The sequence below is a fragment of the Carcharodon carcharias genome, chromosome 22 (assembly GCF_017639515.1).
Source record: "Carcharodon carcharias isolate sCarCar2 chromosome 22, sCarCar2.pri, whole genome shotgun sequence".
Taxonomy (NCBI): domain Eukaryota; kingdom Metazoa; phylum Chordata; class Chondrichthyes; order Lamniformes; family Lamnidae; genus Carcharodon; species Carcharodon carcharias.
The window spans coordinates 56525831-56543079 of record NC_054488.1 but is presented as its reverse complement, the minus strand read 5'-3'; the positions used below and the strand labels follow the sequence as shown (position 1 = coordinate 56543079).

Below are 17249 nucleotides of genomic sequence, written 5' to 3'. Positions count from 1 at the left end.
ATTTTCAGTGACACCTTCAATCACTTCGCTGATGACCGAGAGTAGACTGTTAGGGCGGTAATTGACTGGATTGGATTTGTCCTGCTTTTTTGGGCAGGACATATCTGGGCAATTTTTCATATTATCGGGTAGATGCCAGCCTTGTCACTGTACTGGAGCATCTTGGCTATGGGTGTGGTTAGCTCTGGAACACAAGTCTTCAGTAATGCTGTGAGGATATTGTCAGGGCTCATAGTCTTTGCAGTATTCAGTAACTTCAGTTGTTTCATGATGTTCATATGACCCTTACAGACCAAGAAAGTTTCAAGCTTAGTTACTAGCCTGTGTTGAGTTGGCTTTTCTCAGTCATGGCAATTATAGATATGCCACAATTGGTCACAGTATTCTGGTTTTTGGAAACCTGAGCTGGGTTCCCTCAACCATTTGCTTCCCCTGTGCTAGACGTGCCCATGGATGAACTGTATAGAATATAGTTATGTAGCATTTGCAGCACAGAAATAGGCCATTGACATCAGAGACCCATGCCGGTACTTGGGTTCCACACAAGCCTCCTTCCACCCTTCTTCACCTAATCCTATCTGCATATTCTTCTATTTTTTCTCCCCCCTGTTCTTATCTAGCTTACCCTTGAATACATCTATGCTATTTGGGAATGGGTGAAAACATGGGCATACAACAAGGTATATAAGAGAACCAGACGAATAAGTGGCAAAGAAGATTTTAGGGTGCACGTTTGTGCATTGTGGGTGATTAGCAGTTAATTTGGGTTAAGATTGCTGTTGGGCATTTATTGGGATATCTGTGCACAAAATATAGTTAATTCCTTACTTGTCTGAAAGGCCAGTATTCAAAGTTAAAGCTAGCCATGATTAGTAAAAGGTTTTATCTCTAGAATCTTATCAAAGATTTTTTTGAAGTCTGAAACGCACACCTGTTACTTGTGATCTTCTACAGGAGCTGTTCAAGAATATACTAGGTCTTTGAGCCTTGTGAACAGGAAGTTACCATTTGGTTTGGCTGAGATCGGTGTGTGTTATCAGCCCTTTCCTACTGGTAAATACCCAACAGTATGCAATGCGGTAAGGTGAGAGACTCAATTTGAGACTCATTAAATTCATGTTCAGTGAGTAATTCATAAACTGTAAAATGCCATTACTTCACAAACATAAAACAATTTTGGCTTTCAAAATAAGTCTCACTATGATAGTGAATCTCTCTATTGCTGTAACACGCTTATAATAGTTTGGACCTCAAATCTTGGACACAAAACTGTCATGTTATTCATTTTACGTGGATTCCTCATTATATCCCAACTTTTATATTCTATGCTTCTTGCCCTAAACCTAATACTTTATTTAAAGCCTTAACCACTTGAGTTGCTCCTTGTAATGTATTGTAACCTCCCAAATTGCTCTCCTCTTCCACAGCACCCAGCTTTCCCGGTCAATAATTGTGTTTCTTTTAACCACCTTACAGTTACTAACACAAAGTTCACCTGTCACCGTCTTATCAATAGTCTCCTGCAACTTCCTTTAGTTTTCAGAATTATGCACTACGCCTTCTATTTTAGTATCCACTGTGAAGGTTAATGACCCAATTCAATTGATTACTCTGCCACCCGATTTCACTGCTTTAAGGAAAAATATTCTGCTGCCTCTCCTATTAAAACAAAATAATGCAACATTTGGGGAGGGAGAAGGAAGGTAGGGAGAAAGACAAGGTGTTAAGAAATAAAGTTAGTTGAATAAAAGAGCTCGAATGTCAAGTACAAGTTAATTACCCTTATTCCTCTGTACTAATTTTAATTTCCCATTACTTTAAAGAACAGGAGAGATGGAAATGGCATCCCTAGTATGGTTTAGCTCTCCTCGGACTTCATGCCAATGGCTAGACTACTGGGTACGCCAGCGTTTACTATGGTGGAGGAAGGTAAGAACTACTGATTTCTGAAACACAATGCACTATAGATTGCTAAACACTCAATTGTTTAGAGGTAGTGCAAAACAGTTTTGTACAATATTTTAAAGAACTTTGCAGCTGCAGGAATGATTAGTCAAATATCATCTGGGTAAGATGATAGACATGCAGCAAATCAAATCCATTGGAGATGGGGTAGTTTCATATGGTGCACTTTTGTTGATAGCTGCAGAGACCAATCTATGAGAAACAAGTTCTGCCACAAGTGCTGCATGTGAAATGGTTGTCAAATGTTGTTATGGATTGTTTTCAATGTTGGTACCTGTTGCCAAGCCGCCCTAGCCACTGATCGTCATAGTGATGCATGTCAGCCCACAATTGCAGATGATGTTGCCATTTCCCTCTGTCGTTAGCTAGTGTCTCAGGTGTGAGAATCAATGAACTGGGTATTCATGTCATGCTTGCAAGCATCCTTGAAGTGGAGCTTTGGGCATCCTATTGGTTCTGGCTACCTTGCCATACAGAGAATTCTTAACTATTTGACCATCTTCCGTCCTATGAACATGCCTGAGCCAACAAAGTCACCCCTGCTTGTTGAGTGCCAATATACTTGGGAGCTTTACTTTTGAGAGGATTGCTGCATTTGTGATTTTGTCGTTCCATGAGATCATTCTTCACACTTGCACTTACAACAGTGCATATTGTGACACTGACCACTCTCTTGTCTGCAGCAGTGTGAAGGTGCAAACCTGAAAGTTGGCCAAGTAAGGAAATTCAGCATTTTAAACTCCACACCGGTTTACGTCATCATGTGAGCAAAATGCGCTCTATCCATTTTGTGCTCATTGTCGTGCGCTGACCAATTTCTGTCCCATAGTTACTTATTTTTGTATTGGGGGAGGAAGTGGGAAAGAAAACAGCTAGATTGTTAATTGTTGTCTAATATCTTCCCATGTTTTATTCTGAGTGTTATTTGGTTATTTTATAGTTTGCCAAAAATCCATCCAGTTTCACAGCCAGTGATTTCCAGGATAATGATGGAACTAAAGGAACCACACTGTGTTTCAATTTTCCGTGGGGGAAGGAACCAATTGAGAAGCTGCTAAATCTGGGAGACAAAGAACTTGTGCTTGAGCATCATGGAAACAAAGCAAATTTAAAGGTATAAGTGCAACTTTGTTTATTTGTGGTGTAAAAGGTGTGATTAAAGAATGCTAAATTCTACACAGAACAACTTCAGATTTTCAAAGTAATTGTCTAACATGGCTGTTATAGTTTTCAAGTTGGATATCTTCCCATTAATGACTACTCACAATTGCTGAATTAGCTGATCTCACCAAGACTGTCAGTTACTCTGGGCTAAAAAGGGAAAAGCCAAGTTTGCTCTTCTGATGTTTCTGAGCAATTATAACTGGGAACTGCATGTGCATGGATCAAAAATAAGAACATAATTTGGTTGCCGTTGTTAGTGTTAGCTGCACAGCAATGGACATCCTCTTGGGTGTGGGCTTATGAAGCTTCGCAAACCTCGGGTCAATTGGTAGCACACTAACTTTTGAGTCAAGGTCATGAGTTCAAACCCCTTTCCTTGATTTGTGCATATAATCTAGGCTACCAGAACAGTGTATTGCTGATGGAATGCTGTACTGTCAGAAAGATCCCATGGCACTATTAGAAGAGCAGTGAGTTCTTCTCATGTTATGAACAGCATTCTGCTTTCAGTTAACACCACTAAAACAAATTAACTAATTATTGATTTCATTGCTGTTTATGAGACCTTTACTCATTGGAGTTTAGAAGAATGAGAGGCGACCTTATTGAAACATATGAGATTCTTAGGGGGCTTGACAGGATAGACACTGAGAGGTTGTTTCCCCTTGTGGGAGAGTCTAGGACCAGAGGGCATAATCTCAGAGTAAGGGGTCGCCCATTTAAGACAGAGATGAGGAGGAATTTCTTCTCTCAGAGGCTACTGAATTTGTGGAATTCTTTACTGCAGAGGGCTGTAGAGGCTGGTCATTAAGTATATTCAAGGCTGAGATAGACAGATTTTTAATCAGTAAGGGAATCGAGGGTTATGGGGAAAAGGCAGGAAAGTGGAGTTAAAGATTATCAGATCAGCCATGATCTCATTGAATGGCGGAGCAGACTCAATGGGCCAAATGGCCTACTTCTCCTACGACTTATGGTCTTATGGCCTTACAGTGCACAAATTGCCTGCCACATTTACCCATGTAACCACAACTACATCAGGTATTTCTTTCTAAGTGAAATGATTTGGGATATTTGAGATACATGATAAGGCACCATATGAATGTAAGTTCTTTTATTTAACCATGGCAAGAATGAGTGATTTCACAAGAAGATGGGAGAATAGACAAGATTTTGGGATGGGGCAAGCAATGCCTAACAAATATATCCCTGCTTATCAGAATATATTTATTTCTCGAAAGGGTCTAGATGGGAAGAAGACTGTTGTCCCACATGTTCTGTCAGTGAGTGGGAGTCTGGACCAAGGAGTGATAGCCTTTTTGTTTGATTCACTGCAACTGACTGAGAAAGTTGATTCAAAACTGCGACACAACCAAAAAAAGGTATATTTTGTGCAAAATGTTTTGTACTAAAGTAAAATACTGGGTTTGTTTCTCATCAATTTTTATATGGAAAACAGGGAGAAACTTCAACTTAAGTACTGCTTTGCATTTTTTATTAAAATGACAACTGTAGGCAACTCCTGTACTAAATTTAAGTGTTCTTTCCTCTTCCTTTCTAAGTCTCATTGGGTGGCATATCATCCCCAGTCTCAATGGGAAGAATTTTCTCTTAGGTCTCTGGCAGTGCCAGCTTCCCATACTTTTAATAATACATTGCCCTATAAGGGAAGTAACATGATTTTCACTCTATCTCATTTGGAGCCAAGAACTTTATGTTTCAGGAACTGCATTCCTTCGTATATGAAACTAGTGTGCCACCAGTCTACACACAACAGTCTGCACAGAAAACAGCTTTTCTATTACTCAAGTAATTAAAATATCAAGTTAGTACATTGCAATGAAGCAAAATTTAACAATGGTAATGTCCATTATCTTTTCCATGAAATTGTGATATCTCACCACTCTTTCTCCCTTTCACCACTCCATGCTTCTCAATTTGTCAGGCTGATTTCACATAAGGATTCAATTTCATTATTGTTTCACTCAATGAAGACTTTCTTTCGCAACATTACACTTTTTTGTGTTTTCCTAGTCTTCAACTGCTCTTAATCTTTCCTCTCATTTTGGTTGACCAGCAAAGGGATTTTAAACTTAATGAGAAATGGTTCCCTGAGTTTCACTTTAATCTGAATTGTCAAACAGATTTCAAATGCTTTTGCATTTTGTTACTTGTTTCTCCTTGTTTTTTTGTGAACAAGGTACTTTTGAAGATCATATAATTGAGTAAGGAGCTGTCACTGATTAGGTGCTGCTCCATTATACTCATAGAAGCATAAATGGCAGCCAGAGGTGGTCATGCAATCCTGTGAGCCTCCTCTTCCACTCAAGAAGTTCATAGCTGATGATCTTCTATCTCAACTCTACATTTCTGCCTGACCCCCAAAGCCCTTGATTCTCTTTGAAATCAAAAATCTATTGATCTTAGCTTTGAATATACTCATTGACTGAGCATCCACAGCCCTATGGGTAGAGAATTTCAAAGATTTTCAATCTGCTAAGTAAAGAAATTTCTGCTCATCTCAGTTCTAAATGGCAGACCCCTTGGGACATTGTCCTCTATTTCTAGAGGTTACAGCTGGGATAAATAGCCTTTCAGCATCCACCTTGTTAAACCCTCTCAGAATTTTGTGTGTTTCAAGAGATTACACCTCATTCTTCTAAACTCCAGAGAGTATATGCCTGTTCTGTTCAACCTTTCTTCAAAGGACATCCCAGGACAACCCTCTCATTCCAGGAATCAATCTAGTAAACCTTCATTGCATGCCTTTAAGGCAAGTTTATTTTTCCAAAACTGTACACAGTCCTCCAAGTATGATCATACCATAGTCCTGTACAAATGAAGCAAGACTTCCTTGCTCTTGTACTCAAGTCCCTTGCAATAAAGGTCAACAGATCATTTATCTTCCTAATTGCTTGCTGTTCATCTGTGTTTCATTTACAAGAACACTCAAATCTCTTTGAAGACCAACATTTAATAGTTTTTCACCATTTAAAAAATAAATTCTGTTTTTCTCTTCTAACCAAAGTGAAAAGCCTCACATTTTCTCACATAATTCATCTGCCACCTTCTTGCTCCCTCACTTAACCTATCTATGTTCTTTTGCAGACTCTTTGTGTCCATGAGACAGGTTACTTTCCCACCTAGTTTTGTATCATCAAGCTTGAATACATTATACTCTTTCCTTCATCTAAATCATTAATATAGATTGTAAATAGATGAGCACTTCTCCTCCTTGTAGCTCTCTGCCAGTAATAGTCTGCCAATCTGAAAATGATTTGTTTATTCTGACTCTGTTTTCTCTCTTGCTCTACAAATGCTAAAACATTACATGCTATGAGCCTTTATCTTGTGCACAGTCTTTTTGTGTAGCACCTTATTGAATGCTTTTCAAAAGTTCAAATATGCTACAACCAGTGATTCCCCCCATTTACCCTGCTAGTTACACCCTCAAAAACACCTAAAGATTTGTCAAACATGATTTCCTTTTCATTAAGCCATGTCTAATCATTTGTGATTTTCTAAATGCCCTGCTCTCACTCCCTTAATAATGGCTTTCAACATTTCTCTACTAGGCTAACCGGCCGTTAGTTTTCCTGTTTTCTTTCTCACTCCTTTCTAGAATGGTGGTGTTACATTTGCTACCTTCTATTCCACTCAATTAGCTATGTAGAATTACATTCTCAGTTCTACCAAAAAATGTTGTACCTCTGGAACCTTGTTCACTTATTGTTTTTAATGTGTGTTTGCATTTCACAATTTCTCAGACTTACCAAGTTTTAGTCAATTCAAATAAAATTTCTTCCACCTGATTGGTTGAGATGGAAATTTACTGATTCAAATTTATTCATGCAGCCTCATGTATTTTTCATACAGAAGGCAAAACCAATCAAATTGCTCAAGATAGTTTTTAAGTAATATTTTCAACACGTGTCTCAACTTACTATGTCAAGATAAATAAAATAGAAAGCATAAGAAGTTATGAGTAAAAGAAATGCAAAATATATTTTAACAATCGTAAGATTATCCAACTTCTATTGGAAATATGTCCATCAAATCTGCCTCCTGTCTACACCACCAAAAGTTTGGGTTTTGAGGCTGTGGCTCACCTTGCCCTTACAGGACTTGTTTCTGCTGTCAACACAGCTTCCCTTTCCCCCATTCTGCTGCACATTCTCAATCTACACATGCTCCCTGATACTGTTTCTGCTATTTAGCCTCCCCTTTTACTGCCATTGTATATCTGACTGGAAGCTAATTTTAATATTGTTCTTTAATACTTTTTGTCAATTGTATGTATACATACCTCCCCTGAGGGGAACAAGCTGAACACTGTGTATCTTCCTCTCCCTGAATCAACTACCTCTCTTGAAGATTAAGTTTGGGGCGGTGTCACCTCATACCAATGCAGCCTCCAGTGTGTGCCATAACAATTATGGATACTTAGACAAGCATCATAGCTAATGTATGTATTTTTATAGTTGTCAGCACTATTACAGTATTGATAGTAAAACCATAAAACCTCTAGATAACAGGAACTAGTAGAACAGGAACTGCAACATTTGTTGCAGCTAAATTTAGCAAATATATTGCTGAATCTTGCAAAAACAGATGTGCACTGAAGGCAGCTTTCAAAATAGAATAACAGGAGAGTTTTCTTTAGCGGTTCAATGTGTATGAGTTAGTTTTGGATTGTTTGTAAATTGGGCTGTTTATTTTCCATTGCCATTAATTATACTAATGCTATTCAATAAGCTAATTTAATGTTGCAATTTAGTAACTTTTTAACCCGTTTAATCTTTACTTTGAAAATATCTGAAATTAATGTTCATGTCTGCTGCATTTTTAGGTGCTAAAGCTCCATCCAAGTTTAGCTCCAGTTAAAGTGGGTTTGGAAATGGACAAGGGAGCTACAGTTGAGTTGCGTCAGGTGTGTATATTTGTGAAGAACTCCAAAAGCCATGAAAATATGCCACTGATCCAAGTCATGCCCCCTGATGTTTTAATTTCATTATTTGGTTTTGTTCAAACCAAGATGCAGTTACATGGCCCTGCAACATCTGTTTGAGGCGTTCTGAATTTTATAATTATGTTTGAAACCATACAGCATTTTCTTGTTCAGCACTAAAGCTTTAGCCTGTGAGGACCTTCTGCTACACGCGCTTCTGGAACCTGAATGTTCTTCTGGCCTATCAACAGGGTGTTAAACTACAGGTTGTGGACCACATGCTGCACCAAAAAAATGGTTTACAAAATAAACAAGAATATTTCTCAACAAAAAAAATGCTCAGTCAATTAAATAATTGTGATCATAGGCCAGGAGAAAATTTTATATTCCTGTACCGTAAATGGTCTTTGGAAATCATTAATTTAATTTAGACATGGGTCTTTTGCATTTCCAAATAAAAGAGATCTATCAAAAGTGCTATGAAAATAATAATGTCAAATATTGCCACTTTTCAATCTCATTAAGAAACACTTTCTAATTTGAAATTTAAATCTCTATCATGGGTTGGTCATATGAATTGAGCAATTTGTAGCAAGTTAAGATTTTATAAAGCAGTACATGGTGTAATAAAAGCACATTTAACATCTGTACAGTAATCTAGTTCAGCAAGATTAAGGCAACGCCTGTTTTATAAACAGTCCAAGATCAATTATAGTTAAAATGAAAATTAACATTGTAATTTTACAGCTGTCGGAGAATGGCATGCTGTGAAGAAAGTTATGGCTGGAAACCAAACTTGCTATTTCAGAGTAAGTTTTACATTTGTACAAAAAGCTAAAAAAGCTGTACCATAAGGAGACATTCCCCACTGGAAGCCTGAAAATACTGTTAGCCAGTTTTCCTTAAAGCTACTTAAGCACAGCATATTTGCAGGTTGATTTTCTATTCTCCCCCCGCTGCCCACTCCAAAAAACTGTTTATATCTGGCAGCAAACCAGCTGCAAGTTGCTTTTGCAGATACTCGTAGTCAGAAAAATGAACTGCAAGTTGACAATATAGACAGAAGGCAATAAATTTGACCAGTTGCAAGAGATGCCTAAAGTATAGACTGACAGAACAAAAGTTCCTTCAGTAACTAAGTGGTAAATGCCTTGGCAAGTATAGTCTGAGTTATTAGCTAATTTTGGTTCAGAGGACATTAGGGCCATGACAGTTGACCTTTGTTTTTATGTCCACTTTGGATTAGAAACAGTAACAGGATTCCCATTCATGATTATTGTCCTGTGTGTTTTGCTGGCAAGTGCATGTATGAGAGTGACCTATTTAACTGTGATATTTTTTACAGTTAACTGACATGCTATGCATGTTTGCATAAGAATGGCAGATTGTATAAAGTATGTGGTGCAAGTGATACATGTAGGCAACTATGTCAGCAAAGGTTAGTGCCACCAGTGCAGCAACAAATAAGAATCTTGGAGGCAGGATGGAGAACAAAAAATTCAAAGGTCTAAAATAGTTTTGAAGAAACCATAACTCTATGTAAACTTTAGAACTTCACTGCAGCCTTATGCACTTATATCAAAATATCCATGTTCTATATATTTAACTATATGTGTGAGTGGTTTTATATTGGTGTATATACAGCGTCCAAACATTTCTATTATCACTTTGTTCTAACATTTTAGCTTAAAGTTAAAACAGCAAATCAGAACTATAGAGGTAGGAAATTTCAAACCAAAAACAAACTAAGCTAGAAAATTGTCAGGGAGAAAGGACTAAGGACTCAAGAACACAGCCAATTCTGAGTGACCACTGGAGAACCTATTGAAAATGTTCTTTTTAAGAATAAAATAATTGTGAACCACTCTGTAAATAGAGCTTGAAGTATGGGTAAGAGACCCTGTGTGGATTTCAATTATGTTAATACGAAGTTAAAAAATAATTTCATCTTAAGTGGTGTGTGTTGATGGACCTAAACAGCTGCTGTCCATATCCGGTCTTAAATTTTATTAATTAAAATACAAAAGTGCTGGAAACGCACATGAGATTTAAAGAGAAAGGACGGTCACTATTTTGGGTAGTTTTTTTTGTCAGAACCAGTTTTGTTACAGGGCTGACCAAAAGAAAGAGAGGAAGTGAGAACAGCCATTGTTCCATCTCTAGTAATCTGTTCTTTTCAGATTCTGAGTGGTCCATATATTTACAGCATTTTTTTGTGTTCATTTTAGATGTTTGGTTTTTCTAGTTTGCCATTTCATTCTTTTTCTTAGGTATGTGAGGGGCTATTCCATGAGATGTTAGAGAAGAGAATCACAGTTTGGCCTGGCTACCTGGAAACCATGCACACATCAGTGGAACAGCTAACCATGAAGTAAGAAACATTTGTTTTGTGTTACAATTGAATGGATAGTTTTGATAAGAGTTCTTTAACTTAAGCAGTTTCATTTTTATTTATTTGTGGGAAGTGAGCATTGCCAGCAAGGCCAGTATTTGTTATCCATCTCTAATGGCCTTTGAGAAGGTGGTGCTGAGCTGCCTTCTTGAACCCCTGCGCTCCATGTGGTGTAAGTACACCCACAGTTTTGTTCAAAAAGGGTGACCTTGAAGGAATGTTAATATCATTCCAAGTCATGGTGGATTGTGACTTGAAGGGGAACTTGCAGATGGTGGTGCTCCTATGCGCCTGTTGTACTAGACCCTTCAGGTGGCAGAGGTTGTGGGTTTGGAAGTGCAGTTGAAGCAGCTTTGGCAAGTTGCTGCAGTGCAACTTATAGATGGTGCACACTTCTGCCACTTTGTGCCAGTGGTGGAGGGAGTGAATGCTCAAAGAGTGGTTGGGGTAATGATCTAGCGGGCTGCTTTGTCTTGGATGGTGTCGAGTTTCTTGAGTGTTGGAGCTGCATTCATCCAGGCAAGTTGTGAGCATTCAACCACACTCTTGACTTAGCCTTGCAGATCTTGAACAGGCTTTGGGAAGTCAAAGTGAGTCACTTGCTGCAGAATTCCCAACCTCTGACCTGCTCTTGTAGCCACAGTATTTGTATAGCTGTTCCAGCCAGTTAAATTTCTAGTCAGTGGTGACCCCCGTCCTACCCCCACCTCCCAGGATGTTGATGGTGGGAGATTCAGCGATGGTAATGTTGTTGAACATCAAGGGAAGATGCTTAGATTCTCGGTTGTTAGAAATAGTCATTGCTTAGTGCTTGAGGTGCGAATCTTACTTTCCACTCATCAGCAAAGTCTGAATCTTGCTATATGCAGGCATGGGTGGTTCAGTATCTGAGGAGTTGCAAATAATACTGATCACTGTGCTATCATCAGCAAACATCCCCACTTCTGACCTTATGAAGGAGGGAAGGTCATTGATGAAGCTCCTGAAGATCTTCTGGCCTAAGACTCTAAACTGAGAAACTCCTGCAGCAATGCCCTGGGACTGAGATGATTGGCCTCCAACAACCACAACCATCTTCTTTTTTACTATGGGTGGAACTTTCCATTCCTGCTGGCAGCAGGCATGATAGGTGGAGTGAGCGGACAATAAGGTGCGATCAGTTTCACAACAGCGGGACGGCAGGTCGCAATTGTCCACTCAGCCCACCAATGCCATCAGTCGTCAGGAACCTCATTGTAATATATCAGCATATCATTATCAGGCCATCCCGTCAGGCTCTTGCACCCCCGCTGGATCGTCCATCCATGTGAGTGGGAAAGTACGCCAATATGTTTCACAATAACACAGACAATGTGCACTTGGCATCCTGCACTTTGGGTGAACTGGAGGTGAGTGCACAGCAACTTTCTGCAGAGCTCGCCAGGGTCACCTGTTGCTTTGCCGGCTTCGGGAGTGCCAGAGGTCGGGGTTAAGTGCTACCCTGCTTGACTAGTGGCCGTGGGAGGATCAGGGGGAAAGTGCAACCTTGCTTCTGAAACAACTTTTGAGGGTGAGGGGGAGTGGGGGGCAAATACAGCCTTGCTGTTGAGGTAACTGGTGGCGGGGGAGGGGGCTGGATAAGGGCAGCCCTGCTGTTGAATATAGCACATAAGTATTCGGTTGGGGGGTGTGGTGGTGGTGGTGGTAGGGTGGGCGAGGGAAGTGACCACACATTCAGGAAACCTGTAGAAAGTGACCATTCCTCTGCAACGGAGACGCTTCGGGTGATTGGATTGGATGGGGCTCCTAGCTTGCCTGCCCACTCAAGCAGCGCAAAGGCACCAAAGTACCACCAAGCTCTGCAGAGCTCCCCACCACCCTGCACCCCTCCCCCCACCACCGGCACAGACTGCAAATTCATGGGCACTTTAGTGGACTGCAGAGCAGCTGGACTGCACACGTTGTACAACCTCCTAAAGTTGACCATGTAACAGTCACTGCTGGAGGCACTCTCAGCTTCTTGCAATGTCAGCATCCCGGTTTGGACCAGTCTCCCCCATGGTTCAAGTTAATAGGGCAGCCGTGCAGCACACTAATCTCTGGCCATCCAAATGGTGGCCAGCACTTTCTGGGAAACATTAAGGGCCAGCACACTTAACCAGGACAGGTTCTTAGTACACCCATGCTAACCACGTGTCTCTCTCTCTCTCTCATCCTGCAGGAGGAGTACATCAGGATCATGGAGCCTGGTGAACTAGCTGTATGCCTGATGGCCTACAGAGTGCAAAGAAAATGGAGGAGAGAGCGACTGAGGCCCCTGGCTGTGCAGAGGCAGGAGCAGCAACCTCAGGAAAAAGGAGCGACTAGGGCTCCCGCACATGCCACCCAAGAGCCACAGCAAGCCATCCCTGGTCAGCGCCTAGTGACACCTAGGGTCTATAGATGCTATCTTTCATTCCTGCAGATGACCGAGAAGCCGTGTCGCTGAAGACTGCGCATGTCTAGAAAACTGGTCGCTCACATCTGCCATTTACTGCAGGATTTGGTGCCATGGGGACATGGAGGGCATCCACTGCCAGTGGCTGTGAAAGTAACTGCAGCACTCAATTTCCATACCAGTGGCTCCTTTCAGGGCTCCGCAGGTGACCTCTGTGGGATCTCTCAAGCCTCCACCCACAAATGCATCCATGAGGTCATGGATGTCATCTTCACAAGGGCACACAACTTTGTGCATTTTGTCTGGGATCAGGACAGCCAGGATGCAAGAGCGATTGGATTTGCCCAGATCTTGGGTTTCCCACAGGTGCAGGGTGCGATTAACTGCACTCGTGGCGCTCAGATCTCCGTCGCAACACACAAACTACATCAAACACAAGAGCTTCCATGCGCTGAATGTGCAGCTGGTGTGCGACCACCAGAAACGCATCCTGCAGGTGTGTGCACGGTTTCCAGGGAGTGTGCACGACACCTACATCCACAGTCATTCACAGATCCCTGGAGTCTTCCAAGGTCCACAGAGGCTGCTGGGATGGCTCCTCTGGGACAACGACTACCTGCAGAGCTTGTAGCTGATGACACCTGTGCGGCAGCCTCAAACTGCAGCAGTGATGGTATAATGAGGCTCATGCTGCAGACCATTGGGATGCTGAAGATTAGGTTCCGGTGCCTGGATTGGTCTGGTGGAGACCTGCAATACGGTCTGCAGAGGGTATCATGCATCGTCATCATCTGCTGCACACTTTACAACCTGCTTCTCCAACAGAGAGAATAGCTGGCTGAGGAGAAGATGGAGGAGCTGCACGTCTCCTCCAATGAAGAGGACATTGTCGGTGATGAGGCCGACGATGTCCTCGGAGGCGACGATGAAGGGGTGAGGCCCTTGCACTGGCTAGATAAAGCAGGTGCTCTTGGGAGGCTCTCATAGCTGCTAGATTTGTGGAGGATGATGACGACATGCAGTGAGGTGACCCCATAGTTCCTCACATCATTTTTCTGAATGTTTGACTCCAGTCTGGCTTATGTCAGTGCGAATACCCTCTATGAGAATGCTCCTGTCTTGGAGATATGGTGGAGGCCCTAATAGCTGCTCGATTGCAGGAGGATGATGATGTGCATTGAGTATACTCCATAAGTCTTCACATAGCCTCTGAGAATGTCTGACTCCTGTCAGGCCGAGGGCAGTTTGTTTGCACTCCATGATGAGGGTCATAACATAGAGGCACAGCCATGAAACTTCAGAAGCACCTGATGCTTTGTCCTCCTTCAGCACCTGAGCCCTTCAGGAGCTGGAGCACAGTATCACTGGTCACAGATGCTGACAAGATGGGGGCCAGCCCCTCCATAAAGGTTGTGAGAGCCTACTGAGAGAATGAGAGAACTCTGTGGTGCCTGCCCACTACATTCTGGCAACAGTGGTGAGCACAGCCGAGGTGCAGGCATCAGTAATGTCTCCAGATCTGCACATCAGAACAAAGAGCCATAGGCAGGGAGACATTCTTGGGAGTTTATTGACAATAGTGAACAGTATGTACAAGGGATTAGCACCCGTGCCCACACTGTGCAACTACTTCTCCTTAACCGTCCTAACCCTGTCACTACATCTTGGTGCTCCCCGGCCATCCACACCGGAGGTGGAGGCAGCCTGCTGACTGTGGTTTCCTGCTTGTGATGACTTGGCGGGCATCCTCTGGAGGACCGAGACTTGGAGGGCTCCGGCCTGCTTTCAGGGTCCTGTGTGGCAGTGGCACCCTCCTTGGCCAGTGGAGCTAGAGCTGCTGAGGTCACAGGAAGAGGGGAGTCGGATGGGCCAGACACACTTGGAGTCACCTGGATGGATGGACCCGGAGTATGCACTGGTGGACCCTCTTCCCCATGGGTGCCTGGGGGCCCCAGGCCGACTCCTTGAGGAGCAGAGATAGCTGGAGTAAGATCGAGCTGCCCGGCACCCCTCTCACTACACGCTGTTGGAGGCCAACTATGGCATCAGGGAGGGAGTTGAGCCCACACAGCAGTGCAGGAGCAAAGTCTTGGACCAGAGTCTCCATGGCAGCTGCCATCCTACCAGTGTTGACCTCAGTGCGTTGAAATGCCTTGGCCATCACCTCAGACCGAAGGTGGACGGGCTCCTCCATCGTGCCTTGCAATCTGAGGAGTACAGCGGACATCCTTTCTTGATGTTCCTGAGCTTGTCTTTGCAGCTCCAGCAACTGTGACATGACTGAGCCCAGAGGCTCATTACCTGACTCGGACTCAGCAAAGTTCTGGCTTCCAGCAGTCCTCCGAGTGCCGGACCCCTGGGAAGCCCCTGCCGCCGCTTGCAATGGATCAAGCAGTGCAATGTGCTCATCAGATTGTGATCCCGGGACTACTCTGAGCTAGTCCCACCGAGGTGTGTGTCTCTGTGCTGGTGAAGGGTGGGAGTGAGCCCTGTGTTGGGACTTGAGGGAGGGTGCCTCCAGATTCCTCTTCAGAGGGTTCTTTGGGGCTTGATTGGAGGCCCTGGACTCTGTCGGCTGTTTGGCAGATGTGCCTGCGAAAGCAAGGAGAGACAATTAGTGCATGGCAGTGGCATGTGAAAGAGGACACATCACTCATGGCATGGTTGTCTGATGGATGTTGTACTGCTGAATTCTCACTTGGTAGAGCAGCGCTGATCTCACCGTCAGCACAGGACCGGTTCAGATTGTCACCAGCCAGCTGGATGGCTCTGTTTTCAAAGTCCCTGAGGACCCTGATTTTGGGCATCCATTACAGGCCTGTGACCTCTCCCTCTTGTGTGCCAACTCACCTGCATGGATAGAGATGGAGAAAGTATAAACAGGACACCTGCCAGGCCAGGTGACAAGTATGTCTGGCCTGTGTGGGTGTTGAGTGGTCCCATGGACGGGATGAGGACAATGATGGTGAGTGTGAGAGTGAATGGTGATGTCTCTTGAACCGGCAGTGGGTGCGTGCCCTATGGATGTGTAATGGGTTTGTGAGTGAGAGTGCTGAGTGTTGAGATGAGTGACTAACCCTGGCGGAATGGAGTGGATCATTGATCCTCTTGTGGCACTGGGTGGCTGTCCTCTTTTGCAGGGCATTGGCACTGACCACCACTGCCATTGCCTCCAAAGCCAGGTTAGTGCTGTTGCTGCCCATCCTGTGGCCAGAGCGGGGGGTCAAGGACATTCCGGCAGGTCTCCAAAGCATCCAAAGGTCACTTGAGAGACATGTTGCTGCACCTGGGGGCTGCAATCTTCTTCAGTTTCAGGGCCATGTCTTCCTTGCAGCTGGAAGCACTGAGGTGTGTGTTTCTGGCTGGACTTTAAACATGGCGTCTGGTGTGATGCAGCGGCGGGGTGATGGCGAGCGAGCAAATGATATCCCACCCACCATGGAAATGGCATGTTTCTCGGGAGTGCATAAATAATGAGGCAGGCTTGGGACGATATGGCATGAAAACCCGCCATTGTGGCTGGCAGGTAAAATGTTGTTTTATCCGCCCGCTTACGCACTTAGGGTGGAATTTTCTCAAATTTGCACTATGTATGACTCCAACCAGTGGAGAGTTTTCCTTTTAATTCCAATTAACTGAAACTGTGCTAGGGCTCCTTGGTGCTGTACTCTGCCAAATGCTGCCTTGGTGCCCAGGGCAGTCACACTCTTCACCTGTGGAATTCAGCTCTATTATCCATGTTCGCATCAGGGCTGTAAATGAGGTCCTAATGAAACCTGAACTGAGCATTGTTTGTTGCTGTGCTTAGTACTAGTTCTTGTAGTCTTTGGTCCTACAGCCAGAATGTTGTCAGAGCCCATGGCTTTTACTGTATCAGCTCCTCCAGCTGTTTATCACATGGAATGAATTGAATTGGCTGAAGATTGGCATTGTGATGCTGGGGACTTAGGGAGGATGACAAGATGGATCATCCACTCAACACTTCTGGCTGAAGGTGATTACAAATGCTTCAGCCTTGTCTTTTACACCGACATGCTGGGCTCCCCCATCATTGAAGAGGGGATGTTACTGATAATTTATGTGTAATATATTTGATTTGTAATATCTAAGTGCCTTGGTTTATATTTGGTTTTTAAATATCAAATCTTTTTAAAATCAAGTAATCTATTATGTTCACTTGTGTAAACCCCAGGCCTTCCATTTAAAAAAAGTTTTATTAGACTATTTTGTCCTTCCTGTTAGCTGTCAGTAAACCAAAGTAACATTTATTAAATTTGATAATTCATCACAATCTGGTTTTCTCTTGCAGCTCTCCATTCAGCCCAAACGTAAATTTAAAATAATCAGCAAAATAGAAAAAAAAC

The 17249-nt window shown here is 42.9% G+C and overlaps 1 protein-coding gene across 4 annotated transcripts in view; it reads left to right on the top strand.

Annotated features, from left to right (window-relative positions):
* polg2 (polymerase (DNA directed), gamma 2, accessory subunit) overlaps window positions 1-17249 on the top strand; it is a 36113-nt gene that overhangs the window by 12060 nt on the left and 6804 nt on the right. For 3 of the 4 annotated variants that reach the window (XM_041216671.1, XM_041216670.1, XM_041216672.1), the window contains 6 exons: window positions 955-1084; window positions 1824-1929; window positions 2906-3079; window positions 4371-4511; window positions 7979-8059; window positions 10348-10448. In XM_041216671.1, the coding sequence (XP_041072605.1) occupies window positions 955-1084; window positions 1824-1929; window positions 2906-3079; window positions 4371-4511; window positions 7979-8059; window positions 10348-10448 (733 nt within the window). Of the gene's footprint in view, window positions 1-952; window positions 1085-1823; window positions 1930-2905; window positions 3080-4370; window positions 4512-7978; window positions 8060-10347; window positions 10449-17249 lie in introns of those variants that run through there. The other variant, XM_041216673.1, reaches the window with a different exon arrangement.